Source organism: Culex quinquefasciatus, chromosome 2 (genome assembly GCF_015732765.1).
Source record: "Culex quinquefasciatus strain JHB chromosome 2, VPISU_Cqui_1.0_pri_paternal, whole genome shotgun sequence".
NCBI lineage: Eukaryota > Metazoa > Arthropoda > Insecta > Diptera > Culicidae > Culex > Culex quinquefasciatus.
Window position 1 is genome coordinate 192,005,200 of NC_051862.1, and position 20,137 is coordinate 192,025,336.

At 39.3% G+C, this 20,137-nt stretch overlaps 1 protein-coding gene across 1 annotated transcript; it reads left to right on the plus strand.

The window, feature by feature from the left end:
- The first annotated feature begins 1,676 nt into the window (after nt 1-1,676).
- On the plus strand, nt 1,677-19,210 carry LOC6031859 (ATP-dependent RNA helicase me31b). Its single transcript, XM_038250789.1, has 6 exons — nt 1,677-1,909; nt 5,545-6,571; nt 6,667-6,739; nt 6,805-7,183; nt 7,400-8,047; nt 15,410-19,210. The coding sequence occupies exons 2-6, from the start codon at nt 6,525-6,527 to the stop codon at nt 15,577-15,579; spliced, it is 1,317 nt and encodes a 438-aa protein (XP_038106717.1). The 5' UTR covers nt 1,677-1,909; nt 5,545-6,524; the 3' UTR covers nt 15,580-19,210.
- The last annotated feature ends 927 nt before the right edge of the window (nt 19,211-20,137 follow it).

Sequence of the window (20,137 nt, forward strand, 5' to 3'; positions counted from 1 at the left end):
TTTTTCTGATTGTCAGCATTCTACAACTAATCAGTCATAAAACAGCTAAGATGATAACAAATCACCTCTAAAACAACTGCTGTAGTATTAGCTGATATGAAGCAGTTTTAATGTTGCTCCTAGCAACACTGTTGCATTTTTCCCCATTTTACTGGCAACACTGTTGAGGAGTGAAGGAGAGAAAATGAAATAAACGAAAATAAAAATATCTCTTGCTCGCTCATTCCTTCAACCAGTACGACCAAAACAAACCAGCGGAGGAAACGGCTGTCAGTCAATGACTGAGATTCATCGTAGGTTGTTTATGCTTCTGATGTTTTTATTCTTTGAGAAGAATATTAATGACTGGTTGAACAACTTTTTCGTTCAAACCCTGTATTTTGCTGGTGTTTGCGAGCTTTTCTTTGTGGCAAACTAAATGATCTCTGCTAAAGGCTAGATTTATGCAGGTTGGATTTTCTCGGCCACTAAGGTGTCAGATGGCTTTGAAGTGTTTTTTTCTCTTACGATTCCCGGCGGTAATGGAGGAATCTGCCGTCTACGATGCCCACCTCGGTAAATTTCCAATTTGAGTCCCGCAAACAAGCCCGCAAAGTACTAGCAATTGTAGGTGTCAAACGAGCTATGTTAAACCATTTCCAAATTGGCCGTACGGGATCAAGCTCGAAAACTTACACTCATCAGCGGCATTATCTAGCTTCTGGCATCGAATCTTCGACAGCTCAATTTCAAACAAAAAAAATCGGCTCCTCCCCAGTGGTTCAGGTTCATCGGTAATGCAGTTGTGTACAAAACGAAAATAGATCGGAAGAGGGGGAGACTTGTTGGAGATAGTCAAAAATCGATCGTCCAACGAGAACGAAGCTTCATTTGGCGTCGGAGCCAAAAGTAAACCCTATACCTTTCTTTAGTAAGAAAGGCAAAAACGAAACTTATTGTATTAATTATATTAAAATTAATTATTTATATTAAAATTAATTAATTATATTAAAATTAATTAATTATATAAAAATATTGAAATAAAATCCACCACATTTTTCGAAAATCATCACTGTAATGTTAAATTTTATTTGTTCTTGCAATAAAAAGTTTCTTCTTATATTAAAAGTAAAAAACTTTTACCGATACAATGATTTTGTACCAGAAACGCATGGTAGTATCAAAAAATCTTTCCAACTTTTAAATCAAAAAGTTTGAACTTTCTACGAAAATTTACCAACGCGAGCATTTAAACCAACGAACGATCTTTTCAAATTTTCAGTATTTTTTCCTTGTGTGCAATTCAAATCGTATAAAAAGTCTGAGTAACAGGATATCATTGTTGAATTAAATTACAGTTTAAAATTAAAATTACTATAATATTAAATTACCATTTTCCTGGTGGGGTTTAAAGAGTAGCTAAAGGTCTATAGGCTGGTTTGCCGCGTGTCCTTCTCGTGAAAACGCGCAATATTTTAAAAAAAATTGCATTGATCTTTAATATTTTTTTTAACTAAAAAAATGAAACTACGCTGATGCTTTGGTCGATGAGGCAACACGCAAAACCAAAAACAAACATCGCACACATTTTGACAGCTCATCCGCTATGTTAACGAATCCCGTTACAAAAGCAGGACCGTCATCGTCGTCGCCGACTCGGCCCAGGCAAAAGAGGAGGCTTCACCGTCGCCATCGCGAGCGGCACCCGTTCATTATACGATTGTTGGCATCGAGTACCAGAAGCAAATAACGAGAGCGCTCGGCAGAAACGAGAAGACGTGTGAAGAAAAAGAAGACCAGGAAAAAAAGAGGAATAAAAAGGTGACTTTTTTTTGCAAGTTGGAGAAAAAATCGGCAGCAGCAGCCTGCAGGAGAGGACAAATTAAAACGCGTGACGCAGCGACACCTTCCCCCGGGGACGATTATCCAGGTAATTCCGGAGCTAGAGAGGTTTGAAGGGTGGCCAGGGAACACGTTTTCCGCGGGGGGCCACAATGGCGAGCGAAAAAGTGACTCGCGCGAGGAAGGCCATATTTGATTTTCTGTCGATGGGGCATTTTTTTTCCCTTTCGCTTATCGGGATTTTGCCCACGGCGGCGGACATTTTGGCCACGCTTTGGCAGTGGGGTGGTGCCGCTTACGGGTTCCGGAACCGGGGCCCCGTTCCGGCGTGACGTCAGGAGGTTAAACTTTTTCTTTTGTCTTGTGGCGGCGGAGAGCGAAAAAGAGGAAGCTCGCGGTGGGATGAAGAAAACGAAGCAGGCGGCGGTGACGACGACGACGGAAAAAAGGAAAAGAAGTTGCAAAGTTTAGAAATTTTTAACACTTCAAGCGCTTTGCCACTCGAAAGATTGAGCAGCTAAAACTGAGAGTTCAATACTCCTTATTACGTCGTTTTGTAACAAATCACTCCTCGGTGAGTGTGTGTGTTTGTTCGTAAAATTGTCCCCTGCCTGGAATCTTTCCCAAATCTACAAAAAATTTCTCGCCTGCTGCGGTTGCATAAAATGTTAGCTTCCCGACACCACATATACCGTAGTCATGGCCAACGTGCCCGCTCCTCGAAGGACGGAGTTTCGAGGCTCTTCTTCGTCTTTTTGTTGTTCCTCGCCCGAGAGAAGTCCACGCGATCGTCGTCGTCGGAGTGTGTTGTACTGTTACTACCTCCTTCTTGCCTACTTGGATGATTGCTCGTTGCACAGACGTACTCCATTTTTGACGCTCGCTGTGAACATAACCTCAAACTTGTTTATGTCGGAGGAGGTTGGTTGGATTTACTGGCTGTGTTACGTGGTTTGGCGATAACCGAATGTATATTTTTTTTGAGAGTTTGACGTGAGGATGAACTTGTTGCAGTTTTTATTTTGTTGTTTGGAACAAAACTTCAAATTGATGAAATAATTTGAACGTCAAAAAGTTGGTAAAAAACAAACATTTGTCTTAAACAATCAGATTTCATATTGCATTTATCTAATGAGGTTTACCGAGTTGGACAAACACGGCGATTGCTGAATAAATCTCGGGTGAGTTTTCAAAAAGGCATAAGAGCCACCGTGAGCTCCGACACTTATTTTCGTTTTTCTTCAAATTGAATTCATTTGCTTATGATCTGATACGATATTGCGGTCCTTTTTAGCAACGGAGAGGCAACTAAGTAGATCACAACGTCTCGATTATGTTTAAACTTTGAATCCAGTGGTTGTACAGGCCACTCCAGATGGCTCCGTTGTGCTCTTCAAACCACGATCGGATGATTTTAGCCGTGAAAGATTCTATCTCTGTCTGGAAAATGTATCTCCATCAATTGCATTCCAAATCATAACGGAAGCGCTCCTCTATGCTTCACTGTTGACTTAAAGCAGTCTAAATCGTACGATTCCTTGGGAGTCGCCTCGTCCGAATAAATGACCTTCTTCCATTGGGCGTTTCTCCAATCCTTGTGAGCCTTGGCACTTTGCTGCACGCCCATGCATCCTCATTCAATGGGGCTCTCACCGTACTGTGCGCGTAGATCCCGGTTCTTCAAGTGAGTCGTTTAAGCCGTTGCTATAACCGCGATGATCCTGCGATCCACTCTTACGATTCGTTTCAGGCTCCGCTTCAAGCGACTGTCCAGTGGTGTTGAATACTCGTCTATATTTTGGCGATCGGTGGTTTTTCAACTCCCAACTAGAGTTAAAGCTTCAAAATTGGCTCATTTTTCGAAAAATTAAGGGCATATTTGAAATTTGACAAATGTTTGCCTGACGCGATCACTTTGTCCAACCCCTGTATCTTCTATATATGATTCATAAAAAACTTACAAACGGGGCTAAACCCGCTCTATAAGAATAAAAGGTGCAGGGTAAATGCTACAAGGAAAACCATCATGACGAAGAACTTTAGATACCGTCAGTGGGGGTGACTATGGGTCAAAAAACGATACACCTCTCGTAATTTCTTAATAACAAAAACAATTTAAATAAAATCCAAAATTTTTCTACGTAGATTTGTTCATAGATAGTTTACTAACATTTTCCCAAAATATGGTGGATTTTGATGAACACTACCTTAAATGCCAATAGTTTGAAAATTGACCCAATCTCACCCCTTAGAAGGGGTGACATTGGGTCAAATGAAACTAAAATGATGCTCAAATACAACGATATGGTAAAAACAAGTTATCCAACAGTGTTTCTTGTTCGAGGGAATCGTATTGACACGCTACAATGTTTAAAGTGAGCATTTTCAAAACTTTTGGTAGTTTTCGAGCAATTCAAACAAAAATATTAGAAAAATGATTTTTCGAGAGGTCATTTTTTGCTGATAAACGTACCCTAACTTTAGACAGCTGCCAAAATAACAGGATTTGTTCTAGGAGATATTTTCAGCGAAGTCATTATAAGATGTCCCCTACACAACCCTTTTATCAGGATTCAGTTTTATTGAGAAGAACCTGAGAAATGGTAAAATCCGTAAAAAATCACTTTGACTCAATCTCACCCCCCAGACCCAATGTCACTCCCACTGACGGTACTTGAAAAGCTCGTCCCGAAATGGGAAAGGGTGTTTCACCTTCAGGCGTTTCATTTCACTTCGCGAAATTATTGATTGCTACTCCCTAGATAGTTCTTCGTCAAAAAACTTGTTGTTAGTTTTATTGAAAGGATGAATATTTCATGCATTCTAGGTACTTGAAGTTCACATCCGTGTTAGGGAAGCGCTTTTTCGGTGTCCAGTTTCTATGCAATCTAGGTACGTGACATTCCCGTCGGTGTTTGGGAAGCGCTCATTTTGCTAGCAAATTCTCTGTTTTTGTCACTTGACCAACGGGATAGAATGTTTGTTTACAATACGTGGCTCAGTTAAAAGTCAACGTGTTATTTAATAGGCTGATAATTTAAAAATGCGATGAGAAATGGTATATTTGCCCTATCTTTCGATGAACTGAACTAACATGAACTACGTTATTTAATGCCACTTTGGTTATGTCACGGCATAACTACTTCAGTTTTTTTCGAGATCTTCGGATAATCGAGTCTGGACTGTTACAGTATTACCAATGTTTGTAATGAAATGTTGGTAGTTGATTCCCTATACCTTCCGAGTTACAATGCAATGCATGGACAATCTCTTTAAGTTTTCACCAGATATCGTGCCATTCAAGCTATTGTCCGTTTCTCTGGAAGGTACACGCCGCACATGGTTATAAAAGGCAAAACTCAACCAATTGTCAAATCTAATGCGTTTTTTTAATTTGCTCGACTGGATTGAGCAGCCCCGCCCGTGTGCCTTCCTGTCAGCGCTGCTATAGAAAGTAATTGAATCTATAGTAAAATAACATTACAATAAGTGGTGTACTCTCGATTCCAATACTATACTGCACAAATGTTTCTTAAGATTTTCCGCTGTATCAAAATGTAATGTTTGTGTTCACCATTGAAATCTGCTATCAGAAAATGCATGAAGGTTACTTCACAAACTGATAACGGTCGTGTACACTTGCCCACATGACGATTGCGTCCCCCGTTGCAACACGCGATAAGAAAAACTCTAACCGTATTTTGTGTTGCAACTCAATTTCAGATCCAAAATTGGTGGCAACCACAAGCGCAGCGCAGGTCGCGGATCCCCCTCCCCGGCCGCCCAGTTTTGGTGCGTGTGGCCGCCTTCCGGCCAAAAACCACAAGTTTCCTACAACTCGCAAAGCTCTCCGCCGCGGATGAGTGCAAGCAGCAGCAAACTGTGATCCTCTGAACAAATCCCAGAAGCGTTCTGTCGAATCGAGTAAAACACAAGAAAAAAAAAATTACAGACTTTAGCCCCTTTTTCTCGACGGTTTTGTGTCGCAGAAGGAGTTTGGCGACGGTTCGACGGACGGTCCGCGCTGTGTGTGAGTCAGCTGTTTTTCTCTCGCGCAACACACATACACACGCTCACGTTTCAATTGTACAGAAAAAAAGAAGAAGAAGACTTATTAAGCGTAATTACTCAAAGTGCATGGTGTTGAAAAAAGGGAAGAGAAAAAAAAGTTTTTACAAGTGATAGCAAAAGACACACAGTGAAACACACAAAGGCGAAAAGAAAAAAAGAATTTGGTGGGAGGTGAAGAGAGCAAGACTTTTTTAATTTATTATTTATATATTAGCTGTAAAATACCACAAGTAAAAATCAAGTTGAAAGTGTGCGCGTCATTGTGTGCGAGTCAGTTGCGAGCGCGCGGTGGAATTGGAACGTTAAACAAATGCTACCGAGATAACACACACACACAGAGAAGTCTACGAAGAAGCGTAAAACAAGCAAAAAACAAACTCTTAAAAGTAGTGTGAATAAATCAAACTTAAGTGTAAGCTACATTAAACCATAAGGAGTAATTTTAAAACGCAAAGCTGAAACACACGAGAGAGATCGAGCGAAGGAAGAACCAACCAAGTTGTTTTTATACTATCAAGAAAAAGAAGATTCAGTGAATTTGTAGCCTAAGTGTAAAACAAAACAAAAAACGTAGAAGCAAACTACCAGTAGAGGATAAGCCAAGCTCTAAAACGCACTCTACTACAATCACCATGATGACTGAAACGCTGAATTCGAACAACCACCTCGGCCAGAAGGGGTAAGGGCACCTTCTTATCAGCTCTAGCAGCGGTCGGACGGACGGGCAGACACTTATCAGTGTGTTGTTTTTCTTTCATTTCTTATCGTTTACAGCGAGAAAGTGGACGACATGGGATGGAAAGCCAAACTCAAACTACCGCCCAAAGATACTAGGATTAAGACTAGTGTAAGTACGCAAGTCTGGTAGTTACGAGAATAAGAGTAAAACGATGTTCTTACCCCTCTTCGCAGGATGTAACGGATACTCGAGGCAACGAGTTTGAGGAGTTTTGCCTGAAGCGCGAGCTGCTGATGGGCATCTTCGAGAAGGGATGGGAGAAGCCCTCACCGATCCAGGAGGCGGCCATCCCGATCGCACTAGTGGGTAAGGACATTTTGGCGCGGGCCAAGAACGGTACCGGCAAGACGGGCGCGTACAGCATCCCTGTACTAGAGCAGATCGATCCGACCAAGGATTACATCCAGGCGCTGATCATCGTGCCGACGCGCGAGCTGGCACTGCAAACGTCACAGATTTGCATCGAACTCGCGAAGCACATGCATATCCGGGTGATGGTGACCACCGGTGGTACCAACCTCAAGGATGATATTATGAGAATATATCAGAAAGGTAAGATTCAGTCGCCATTACAGATAAGCTTCCCCTTTACTCTTAAAATGATGATAAATCTCTCAGCCATTGAGATGCCCTTCGGGGGCACCATTGATGCAAAACCCAAATTGCCAAATTAACTGAACCCACTCCAAGCACAAAACTTCATCCCCACTACTAGATCTAATACAGAGACACTAATGCGTTTCCTCGCCTCCCCCCCCTCGCCAACAGTTCAAGTGATCATCGCCACGCCCGGCCGTATACTGGACCTGATGGACAAGGAGGTGGCGAATATGGCCAACTGCCGTATGTTAGTATTAGACGAAGCGGACAAGCTGCTGTCGCAAGACTTCAAGGGCATGCTGGATCATGTCATTATGAAATTGCCAAAAGAGCGCCAGATTTTGCTGTTCTCGGCGACATTCCCACTGAGCGTGAAGAACTTCATGGAGAAGCACCTGCGCGAGCCATACGAGATCAACCTGATGGAGGAGCTCACCCTCAAGGGTGTCACCCAGTACTACGCGTTCGTGCAGGAGCGGCAGAAGGTGCACTGCCTCAACACGCTCTTCTCCAAGCTCCAGATCAACCAGTCGATCATCTTCTGCAATTCGACACAGCGTGTCGAACTGCTGGCGAAAAAGATCACCGAGCTCGGCTACTGCTGCTACTACATCCACGCCAAGATGCAGCAGGCGCACCGGAACCGCGTGTTCCACGACTTCCGGTCCGGGCTGTGCCGGAACCTCGTCTGCTCCGATCTCTTCACGCGCGGTATCGACGTGCAGGCTGTGAACGTTGTGATTAACTTTGATTTCCCCAAGATGGCGGAGACCTATCTGCACAGAATCGGCAGATCCGGCCGTTTCGGACACCTCGGTGAGTTTTGAATACTACTAAACATAACCTCGAACCCCTGCAATCAGGGATCAAATCCTGGGAGTCTCCTGTTCACCACCCTTGAAATCGGAAATGATCCGTGCAAGTGTTTACGTAGTTTATGGATGGCCCTAAGGGTGACAAGAAAAAATGAAAATGTTCGAAAATCTTGACCATTTTCCGGGAAAATTTCACAGGATTTTTTTCTATGGGTTTGTTTACCATACCAAGCTGAACCGAAAAGCGCTTTGAAATTTATTTTTATTTTTGAAAAAAAAATACGATTTTAAAAAAGATTTACAGTCCAGACTCAATTGTCCGAAGGCCTCGGAAAAATTTCACTTCGGATAATCGAATCAGGAGAAAAAAAAAAATCGCTCTTATTTTTGATTGTTGAGCTTAAGGTGGTAGATGGTGTCTTTCACTTTTGGGGCAATGACTGTCAATGATGGTTCTGAATTCGGGCTTCAGAAATAGTAAATTAGAATGAAAAAATAATCACTGTGTGTGTGTGTGTGCTACCAACCAAACGGGACCACGCGGTCGCTTCTTACAAATTGAGTTGATTCCATGTATTTTTAGATCTACATTCTATACATGCAAATAACTCGCATAGGCATTTGGAAGGTGTTAGCTCTGCCGAGCTTCGGTGACCCATTTCTACGCTGGCTAGCCGAGCGCGAGGTACTTCAGCTTTATCGACAAGCCCCGCCCTGAAAAACGTTTGCATCAATCGGATTTAAACGTTATTTAGAACTTCCGAACCCTTGTCAAATGGACAAGGACCCAACGCGTATATAGTTGACAGTAACAGTATTCCTAATTCCAGTCATAGCTCACCAAGCCGCGATGGCCTAGTGGTTAGCATTTTTGCTTGCCGATCCAAAGGACGGGGGATCGAACCCCGACTCGAGCCGCGAGCGACTTTGACTTTTCGTTCATGTTTACAGGCTACATAAACTTTGAAAAATATTTGCAACGGCCTTATTGAAAAATAAAAAAAATAAACAAAACTTGAATTATAAATTAAGAATTTAGGAATTAAAAATTTAAGAACTTTTAAGATTCTAAAATTTCAGGGTTTTTGAATTTAAAAATTTAAGAAAAACATTTAAAAATATTTGTAGGGGAACAGCATCTAATTCCAGCGTGCGTCTAATGTTGACATATCAGCACTTTGACGTTCGATTACAGCTCATTAAAAGTGTTTTCAACCGAAATCGAGTTGTAAATAGCTCAATAAGAAGTGAGCAAGCATGTTTCTATCAAAAGTTAAGCAAAATTTGTTGTTTAAAAACAGCAAACAGCAGTTGTGAAAAACAGCAAATTGGATGGAGTTCGGAGGGAGCGAGTGTTTAACCTGCCAAACATACCGGACTTTCGCCTATCAGCCTTATTTTAAAATAAGGTGGCACACATATTTTTAAATGTTTTTCTAAAAAAAAAAAAAAAATTTAAGTTCTTAAATTTTTTATATTTTTTAATTCTAGAATTCTATAATTTTATAATTTTAGCATTTCATGTTTTAGAATTGAAGGTTTATCAGTTAAGGAATATCTTTTTTATTATTTTGGGTATTTTTAATAATTAATTCCTTATTTCGTATATACAGCAATTCCCCACGAAAACAGCATGATTCGAAAAAAAAGTTCTCCGATCGAGCTCAAATTTTTCTAGGGGTTCCTTGGCCGAAATAATTAGACCCGTATTTTTTTGTTTGGCCATTAGGGTGACCTACGCCGTGTTAGGGTGGTCCGAAAAATGACCATTTTCGTCATTTTTTGCAAAAACCGCTTTTTTCAAAAAATCATATCTCCGCACCATTTCATCCGATTTCAGCTGTCCTAGACGCAAAAGAAAGGTGATTAGTTGGCTATTTGAGAAAAATTGTAAAAAGTTTCAAAAATCTAGCATTACTTTTGAAAAGGTCTTATGAAAACTTAAAATGCTGTTTTGAAGGTCTCGGGACCGAAGGGCCTATGTCTGAAAATATTTTTATCGGATTTCTCGGAAAATTTCACATAGCATATCAAAAAATTGTGTAGTTATGTTTTCAATACTCTAAGATACGATTTTTTGAAAATAAAAACTGGGTTTTTCGACGCGCCACGCGCAAAAATGGGAAAATGACGAAAATGGGAAAAAAACAAGGGAATGATTGAACGAGAAAAATCACAAATCCGTATAAATAATTTCAAGATTGTTAAGGTGTAAACCGAAAACGCGATCAAAAATTAAAGTGAAAAAATAAAGCGTCTAACTGCTTATTTAATTGTCGGTGTGCAGGACGCCGCACTGTTTAAACATTTTCTTGCGTATATTAAATTTTGCAGCCCAAAACCAGTAATTGAATTGGAAAATTAAAATTCTTTTTCAAATTTTCTTTTCTTGATTTGTGTGCACCTACGTCGAAGACCAAGATTGTTTACTTTTTGCTCTTTGGTCTGACAGTCTTGGTCTGACAGATTTGGTCTGACAGCTTTATCATGGATTTTGGTCTGGTTTAGGCGAGGGATAGGACACAGCACCTTCCTGGAAAAAACGACTTTTTCCACTGAACCCTGCGATAACTTAAAAATTTCAGCGTGTTAGGGTACCAAAAGTTGCGTATTTTAATTTCGAAAATTTTGGTACCCTAAGATGCATAGGTTACCGCTGAAATTTTCAAGTTATCGCAGTTTTAGTGGAAAAAAGTCGATTTTTTCCCGTTTTCGTCATTTTTCCCTTTTTGCGCGTGGCGCGTCGAAAACCCCAGTTTTTATTTTCAAAAAATCGTATCTCAGAGTATTGAAAACATAACTTCACAATTTTTTGATATGCTATGTGAAATTTTCCGAGGAATCCGATAAAAATATTTTCAGACATAGGCCTTTTGGTCCCGAGACCTTCAAAACAGCATTTTAAGTTTTCATACGACCTTTTCAAATGTTAAGCTAGATTTTTGAAACTTTTTACTATTTTTCCCAAATAGCCAAACTAATCACCTTTCTTCTGCGTCTAGGACAGCTTAAATCGGATGAAATGGCGCGGAGATATGATTTTTTGAAAAAAGCGGTGACGAAAATGGTCATTTTTTGGACCACCCTACCACGGCGTAGGTCACCCTAATGGCCAAACAAAAAAATACGGGTCTAATTATTTCGGTCAAGGAACCCCCAGATAAATTTGAGCCCAATCGGAGAACTTTTTTTTTCGAATCAAGCATGTTTTTTTTTTGGGTGTACCCCATTTGGCATAATGGACATTTGGCATAACGGGTTTTCAAGATGGACGTTTGGCATAATGGACGTTTGGCATAATTGGTCCAAGACATCAGGGACGTTTGGCATAATGGACATTTGGCATAATGGACGTTTGGCATAATTCGTTCAAAACCCATCAAGGACGTTTGGCATAATTTTTGCTAGCTATTTTTTTCCTTTTTTCTAAGCGGATAACTTTACTTTAAAAATGATTTTTGTTTTCAAGAAACCTAGTATCTTTGTCATTTTCTTCCAAATAGATGTATTTTTTTTTCCTTTTTTTCTTAATAAAGCTTGAAAATGCAATTTTTCATAAATATAAAATGCATTTTTTTCATAAATATATAATATTGAGATTTGTCTTCTTTTGAAATAATTTGCAGCTAATTTTTTGTATTCAATTATTCCTTCTTTTATTTTAAATTCAACCTAACAAAGTGATGTAAGTTTTGCCAGTCTTTGAAATTAAGCAATAAAGATTTTATACTGTTTACCCTTTTCCATCCTTTTTCAAATTCAACCTAAAGAATGTATGTACATTTTGCTCTTCTTTAACGAAATGCATTTAATTTTTTTAAATCAATTTGCTCTTCTTTTATTTTAAAGCTAAAATAAGGTAAAATCTCTCAAAAAATGTGCAGTTTGTTTTTTTTTCAAAATTTTGCAATCATTGTTTTTATGCAATTTTTTCTTCTTTAATATCCATCCTTAATAAGGGATGTACATTTTTTCTTTCTTTAAATATTTGACAAATGAGTTATGAAATTTTCCCTTCTTTTATTTTAAATTCAACTTTTAGAAGGGATGTTTGACTATCGCAAAATTTTTATGTTTTTCACCTACCTCTCTTAAAAATATCAAATAATCAGCATTTATTTTTTTGGGCAGTTGTCCCTTCTTTAAGATTAGTATTGAATAAATAAAAGAAGGGAAATTCCATAAACAACTTTATTGCAAAAATTAAACCAACAGAGAAAAAATGTGCAGAAATTATATAAATGTTTAAAGACAACATCTATAAGAGAATTTCCCTTCTTCAAGTTAAATTTAAAAAATGATGGGAAAATTGAATAAAAAAACTTAATTGCAAAATATTTAAAGAAAAGCAACATCGACATCCATTCACCCAAAATACAGGATCGAGAGTATAATTCCATCAAAATTTAAAGAGAGCTCAATGCTAAACTCGATAGAATAATGGTATCAACTCACACCTGCAAAACAATTAATTTAATTAATTAATTGAAACAGTAAATCTGCAACAAGAGTCATACATCGAAATCCCCTGGAGATGGAACCACACGTTGCCGTCGTTTCAGGGCTATTTGCCAAGATGGTTTCCGATGTTGATATATATCACACATTTATTTTATATTTATATACTTGTGTTGATAGAAATCACAGCTTTTATAATATGTAAAATTACAAGATATTGAAATTTTTTATTCGAGTCTCAATATTCTTGTTCGTAAAATCTGTTAGAAACAGGTTTAAAACTGTTTGATAATGGGGAGGAATAGTTAGTTTTTTGTAACTTTTTCTAGGTTGTTTAATAATTCCAGACTTCAGTTATGTGTAAGCCAGTTTAGTAATGCTATCAGAATTTCTGATTTCAATTGAAGTGGTATACTAACCATTCTGAATTGTCAAAAAATCCATAGAGTCTCGATCAATCAATAATGAAATGATATCGGACAAAATTCGTTAATCTGTTGAACTAACGGTTTTCGGATTATGGTTGTATCGATCATTGTTGCGAATCGAGGATCTACTGGAGTTTTGACGATCAAATAGAGCCTAACATTTCAAAAGGACACACAAGTGTGAACAGGATTGTGTCTCTTTCACTCAAATGATAGTTTACATAAGGTATGATAGGGATACACTCTTGTTTGCAGAGCTTGTGTGCCCTAATGAAATGGAAGGCACGAAATATTCGTCTTAACAACGAGTGTTCAACTTGTAAAATATGAACGTTTCATTAATGTTTATTGTTTTTGGAAGCAGCAAGACAGGTTTCAAAAATGGGCAATGAAATGTTTGGCTTTGTAATTAAAATTTCGGGGATTTGAGATTCAAGTTACTTTCAGACAGTTTAGTTGAGGTTGTTGTTTCAAGTTAGTTAGTTTTTCTGAAATGAATAATTGGACATAAATGATTAGTTAAATTAAAGTTAGTTGCAGTGTACGACAAGACTACTGACGGACGCGACAGGACGGGGTCCAGAAAAAAATGCCCCTGACAAGTTAGTTTTCATCTTTCATTTTCCAGTTAATTTATTTGATTACCTTTAGATTTGAAATACATCATAGGTTCCCTTTGTATAAATCTCAATTGAGTTTTTGATTGAATAATAATTTCAGATTTCCTATATTCAGTTTTAAAGTTAGATTAACGAAACTGCTCAAGTCATCCAAATTCTTACTACTCACACCTACACTAATTTTCTTTCACCTTCCCCCTCCCGATCCCCTATATCTTCCGGTGGTGTTCATTTGGTATGCAATACTAGTTCGGCCACTACCCTTTTTTCCACAAGAAACCGGACTTGGACTGACTTGAGGCCGCGCCCCCCACCTTGCTCCGTAAAACGAAAACGAAAACGAACGAACAAGAGTCATACATCGAAATCTGACTACTCTTGTGTCACCAAGCTGCTGTGGCCAAGGCAGTTTAGTCATTGAGTTAGTCTATTAAAGGTCTCTGGTTCAGTCCCGTAGAGAACACTTTTTGTTTTGAAGGATGAACTTTTTCTTGAAAATGGACTCGAGGGCATAATTCTCTCGGTCATCTAGAACTGTGTTCTCTGTGTCTGTGAATCTTTCCGCTAGTCTCGTGTCGGATGAGTGCTGCCCAGTTCTGGGGTTTCTTTAGATTAAATTCGAAAAAGAAGGGAAAAATGTGAATTTATTTAGAGATTTCCTTCTTCAAGTAAAATTTTGATCAAAAGAAGGTAAAATTGCATTATAAAAGCTCAATTGTCGAAAATTTGAAGTGATTTTTCTCATCATGAATTTCATATAAAAGGGAAAATTTCATTTAAAAAATTACTGCTAATTATATTGAAAGGGGAAAAATCTTAAGCTAACAAGAGATATTTTCTTCTTTATACTAATTATTTAATAAAAATATCAAAATTTCATTGAAAACATTTATTGTGAATTATTCAAAAAGGAAAGAATTGACTATTGGGGAAACAATATAGAGATACCTAATTTTTTATAGAAAAAAATGATAATCTCTTAAAGTAATATAAAAAAGGTAAAAAATGTACATTTTTTTCGTGAAAATGACAAATACTTAACAAAAAAAAAAAAAAGCTAGTAATAATTATGCCAAACGTCCATTATGCCAAACGTCCTTGATGGTTTTTGAACGAATTATGCCAAACGTCCATTATGCCAAATGTCCATTATGCCAAATGTCCATTATGCCAAACGTCCCTGATGTCTTGGACCAATTATGCCAAACGTCCATCTTGAAAACCCGTTATGCCAAATGTCCATTATGCCAAATGGGGTACACCCCTTCCAAATTTTAATGAAAATTAAAGTTTAATTAACTGAAAACAAGTTGAAATGCATTTTCTTGCCTTTATTATCATATTTATCATGTTTGAACTCCTTTGAAAACATTTTAAATTTTCATGAAATACCAATGTACAGTCCGACGAAAAGTTGATACCTCGATATTTTGAAAACTCATGATTGGAAAGCATCCGGGCGCGTGTAAAATGCGTCTAAATGTTGAAACCTTGGCTTGTAATTTAATTTTTTTTGCCCCCCCTTTCGACTTTGATCAGAGCCGACGGACATAAACTTCAAAAAATATTTGCAACGGCCTTAAATATAATTGCTGTAAATTTTTTTGAATAGGCGTTTTAATCTCTTTAGTTTTATCTCCGAAAAAAAAACCTCAAGCGCGCACACCGTCAAACGCGCTCATATCAAACTGTCAACTTTTCTTGGGGGGTCACGAAAAGAATGCTCAACATTTCTTGACCGCGTTCCTTCCGATCTGCATACTTAGCTTTACACGCACGTTCTTCATTGCACTAATCTGTAAAACTGATTTTATTTACTAGTCTTCATAACATTTGTCTCTCTCTTCCCCCTTCCAGGTATCGCCATCAACCTAATCACCTACGAAGATCGGTTCGATCTTCACCGCATCGAGAAGGAGCTCGGCACCGAGATCAAGCCCATCCCCAAGGTGATCGATCCGGCCCTGTACGTGCCCCGGCCGGATGACCCGAACAGCACACAGGAGGAGCAAAACATTAGCAAATAAGTCTACCAACTCCCCTCGCCCCGAACTTCTCCATACAATTACATAAACAACAACAGCAACAACAACACACATCCCTAGAATAAACAGCAGTGCGCGCGCAGAACGAGAGTGCCGCCCCACGGATCCTCCGCAACAGCAGCAACATCAAGAACAACAGGAACACGAACAAGAAACGTCCAGCCGCGGCTGCCCCGAAGATTTTTTAACCCTCGACCAGAGGAGGAGCGCGCGTCGACGCGCGCGCCGAACAAACGCAGCAAGAGAGACACAGAGTCGTTTTCGGACCGGGGCAGATCGCTGTGGGGTCACGGCGGTTCCGTGCGCGCGCTGTAATACACACACACAGTTACACAAGGATTTAATTACTAGCGAGAGAGAGAGAGAAATGGAGTCTTCAAATTATTACAGAGAAATTTTGTTCAAGGAAGCAAGGGTGAAACCAACTTTTTAAAGATCGTTCTATGAGAAAGAGAGAAGCAGCCTCAGCGGCAGTTATCGATGAATTTGAGCAACCGGAAGAACCCTTGAACAAGCTGCGCGTGCGCGCGCGACGAGTGAGTGCGGAAGACCAGTGCGTGGAGATCGAGTGCACGAGGAGATTTAGGAATGAACGTCGATCGCGTGGATGGGAAGCAGAACAGAAGAGGAAATCATCGCGTTGTGTGCGCGCGAGCAAGGACTAGAATAACACAACATCAACACACGTAACTTTTTTATCTGATTAAGGAGAAGCAACAAGGTAGGATCGCTGAGGAATATGCGCGCGCGCGTCCTCGGGAAGGGCGAACCCTAAAGAGACGGTTCTTGTAAATAGACACACACACACACTTTTTTCGTGGGAAAAATTGAGGTGAAATCAAAGAGGTCCTTTGCAGAATAATAACAACACTAAGAAAAGGCAAACAGGTTCGTCCAAAGTGGCGCGCGTGCGCGAAGCGAAAAACTGCAGGACTTTATTAGTTATTTAGTGGAACAACAACCAAAACACACACACCTTCTGCATTCATCTGCACCGCCGCGGAAACTCGGAGCGAGTAGTAGTACTGGGAACACTGCAAATATAAACACAGAGAGAGAGAGAGATAGATTTTTTCTACGCGGCCAGAAAGCGCGCAACGCCAGCAACAAAACGGTGGGAATGAGGTTTTTTTACAGCAAACGAAATAAAGGAAACTTGAAAGTTTACACTCTAGAGAAGAGGAGAAATGTTTTAGAACAAACAAACAAAAACACGAAAGAGAGCAAGACTTGCGCGCGCAATGTCCCCGGATTGACTCTCGCTTGTGGTTTCCAAGCATCGTCGTCCAACTCACGGTACTAGATGTTTCAGACTTTGTTTTTCCATCAATTGTGTTAGTTTTCCGTTCTCACTAAAATTGTTAGCAATGTTTTCATTGAGCGTTTGCCAACACTAAATTTAGTTTTGGTTCTACTCAGAGTAAAAGAGATGAAAGCTGGGCGCTCGATCGGGAAGAATCGCAAAGGTCAGAACTCAACATCTGGTCAATTCGTGAAATTTTAGGGCGATTTGACCGATCGGCGCAAGTTTCGTCTATTCCACACACACTTCTTTAGTCCAGAGTCTAATTTGGTTAATTTTGTTCAATGGTAGCGTGTTGGCCGAATGATTCGATCCTGTTTCATGCGAGCAAATCAAGCGCACTTCAGCTTGGCTGAAGCATTTAACACTTCAAATGCGCGTGTCGCGCCGGAAATAGGAACAAATCTTTCGCCCAAAACAGCACACATAATTTCGTCTAGCCTAATAAAGAAGAAGATAAATTGTTCACGCAAAAGTGCGCTGCTGCAAAGGGGATCGCGTTGTTCGCGTTACTTTTATAATTTGGGGTTTTGGGAAATTTAAACGATTTCTTTGACGGAACAGGTAAACTTTGCAGTATCGCGTTTTTCTAGGACAATTCTTAGCGCGAAGAATGGAGAGAAGGGCGGTGACTCTTCGTTTAAGAAGAGGAGAGAGCGCTCTTGAAAGAACACAAAACGAACGCAAAACGCAATCAACTAGTTCGTTTTGTCGCCGTTGGCGACATTCCGTTGATAAAATCTGAGATTTTTGAACTCTGATCACCCTAATTTGAATGGAAGTCCATTTTCGATCTTTTGAGAAATGCCAACTTTTGAGTTGATTCAGAATTTCTGGTTGAAGGTCAAAGGTAGATTTCCTTCAGCGTAACAAAACAAATCTTTCCGAGGGTGAAAAGTGATAAAATCGCAGATTTGTCGATTAGTAAAATTAGTTTGCCTCAAGAAAGGCAGAGCAGGAGAGAAGCAGGTCTAAGCGTCTTGGGCGGATTTTAAACGGCGCTGCCAACAGGGAAACAAGTTGTTCAAATTTGTGTAACTCGTCACACATACACGCACGCAACATCCCGCCAAATGACGAACCTCAGAATCTCCGGTACGCAAATTTGAACCGGCAGCCCGTTGGGTTTCCCCCTAAGACGCGCATTAGACGAGTCCAAAAAAACAACATCCAGCAGAAGAAGACAAAAATTGGACACAAAACAACAACCAAACATGTGAATTCAGGCATAAAAAACGAATTGTGATCTCTATCAATAACTGAAACAAACAAAAAAGAAGAAGAAGATAAACTAACGCCGAGGAGAGTTGATTTGTTAAACTTTCCTCCTCCGATTTTGTTTTGTTGCGCAGTCGCGCACACCCCTTCCAGTCTCTGTTAGTTTCCGTCTATTTTTTCTTATAAGTGCAATCTCTAGTTTTGTATCTTCAGTATTTTGGACAGACACGACACTGACTGCCACACACGGTTCGTACTAAAACAAAAAGAGTAAAAGAGTTTTTATTGCATTAGTGTCGTACAAGAGTCGGCAGGCTAGCATTTGTCTCGTACATTTTATTGGTTCTGAAAGTCATTCTTTTTAACTTTACTACACTAACAGAGGAAGTGAGACAGAGAGAGAGAGAGAAAACAATTACTTCAGAGTACCTGTTATTTACACGAAAAACAAAATCAAGCCGTTAGAAAATACCAACTAATAAAAACGGCAATTTAGTAAAAACAACAGAAATCAAGGGTCGTAGCACAACACCTTAAAGCGTGCCCTGAAAACTGTCAACCACGCGGAGATTCGCCACAAATCAAAGCCAAGTTTAATCCTTCCAAATGACGTAAATCGTCGCGTAACCGCGCGTTCCAAGCAGTAGAATTTCAAATTCCCCCCTTTAAAGAAAAAACGTTTGGTCCCGCGTGACCAACACCATAGAGTTAACAATGCAGTGGAATCAATCAGTCCAAACCAACAACAACAACTCTTCAAACGAATACCCCCCTCATTCTTGTCATTTTGCCCCGGGATAGCAGTTTTGATTGGCTTTGATTTGTGTGAGAAAAAATAAAACAACATCAACAAAAAAAAAAAGATCGTTTTGACAAAACTAGTTCTAAATCTATTTCTTATAATTTCAAGTAGAAAAGTAAGGGAAACAAATTAACATGGAAGAAGAAAAAACCGGAAGAAAAACTAGTGATGTGAGAAATACGCGAAATTACCGTACCTGATATTTGTTATTGTGAGGAATATGTTTAGAAAAGATTTTAGAGCAACGCAAAAAAAAACAACAAAAAAAAATAAAACTGCTATCAAACCAACCAACTTGAACCTCTCTTTTGCTTGCGGTGTAATGGAAAAGAAAGAAAATGTCCGTTAGCTAAGTATGGAGATCGGAAGAGTGCGGACAAGAAATGTTGCGCATGCTTTTCGTGACTCCACCAAAAAAAGTTGACTGTCGTTTTGGATAGGGACGCTAAATAGGGAGACTGGTCGAAGTGAATTTGACGTATCCAAACAGACACGAGTTTGACATATCCAAACGAGCATTTGCCTTTATGAACAGCTAAACCTGGCAGTGTTGGCAAGCTCAAAATATACGTTGCCAGATCGATTTACCCAAGTCTGACCAGTCTCCCTATTTAAGGGTCTCTAGTTTTGGACGGTGTGCGCGCTTGGGGTTCTTGGGAGAAAAAAAATTAAAAATAATAAAACAAAAAAAAACACAAACTCAGGATTTCAAAATTTTGCATTAACCTTTCAACAGGGCTAATTTGTAGACGTAAATAAACAATCTATCCCACTTGCTCTAGTGACAGTTCACGTTGAGTAGGGGAGATGGGGGTAAGACGGCCACCCTAAGGGAGAAGTCTAATAAAATTTACACAACAGATTATTTTGATCTCAAATTACGTACATATTGTTCTACTACTAGTCCATTATAGAAATGACATAAATTAGTTAGTCTAAAAACCAATTTTCAATACTTTTCAGGAATTTTAAAAAAATAATTGAAATCATATATATATGAAATACGCGGGGTAAGACGGCCACCCATGTGGGGTAAGACGGCCAGTGCTATAAATTAACTCAATAACTTTGCTAAATCCACCCAAATTCCTACAAGGTTGGTTGAACAGACTTCTCTGAACATCGTAACTATTTTGGTTGAAAAAATCAGGTTTCAAATGTGAAGAAAAATGCTGTTTAAAAATTTTAATATTTTGGCTCAGTGAATTTCATATTAT

Excerpts from the sequence above, each read along its gene's own strand:
- LOC6031859 (XM_038250789.1), top strand. The coding sequence starts at position 6,525 with ATGATGACTGAAACGCTGAATTCGAACAACCACCTCGGCCAGAAGGG. Across the intron at positions 6,572-6,666 it reads AACCACCTCGGCCAGAAGGG|CGAGAAAGTGGACGACATGG; the intron begins GTAAGGGCACCT and ends TATCGTTTACAG. Across the intron at positions 7,184-7,399 it reads TATGAGAATATATCAGAAAG|TTCAAGTGATCATCGCCACG; the intron begins GTAAGATTCAGT and ends CCTCGCCAACAG.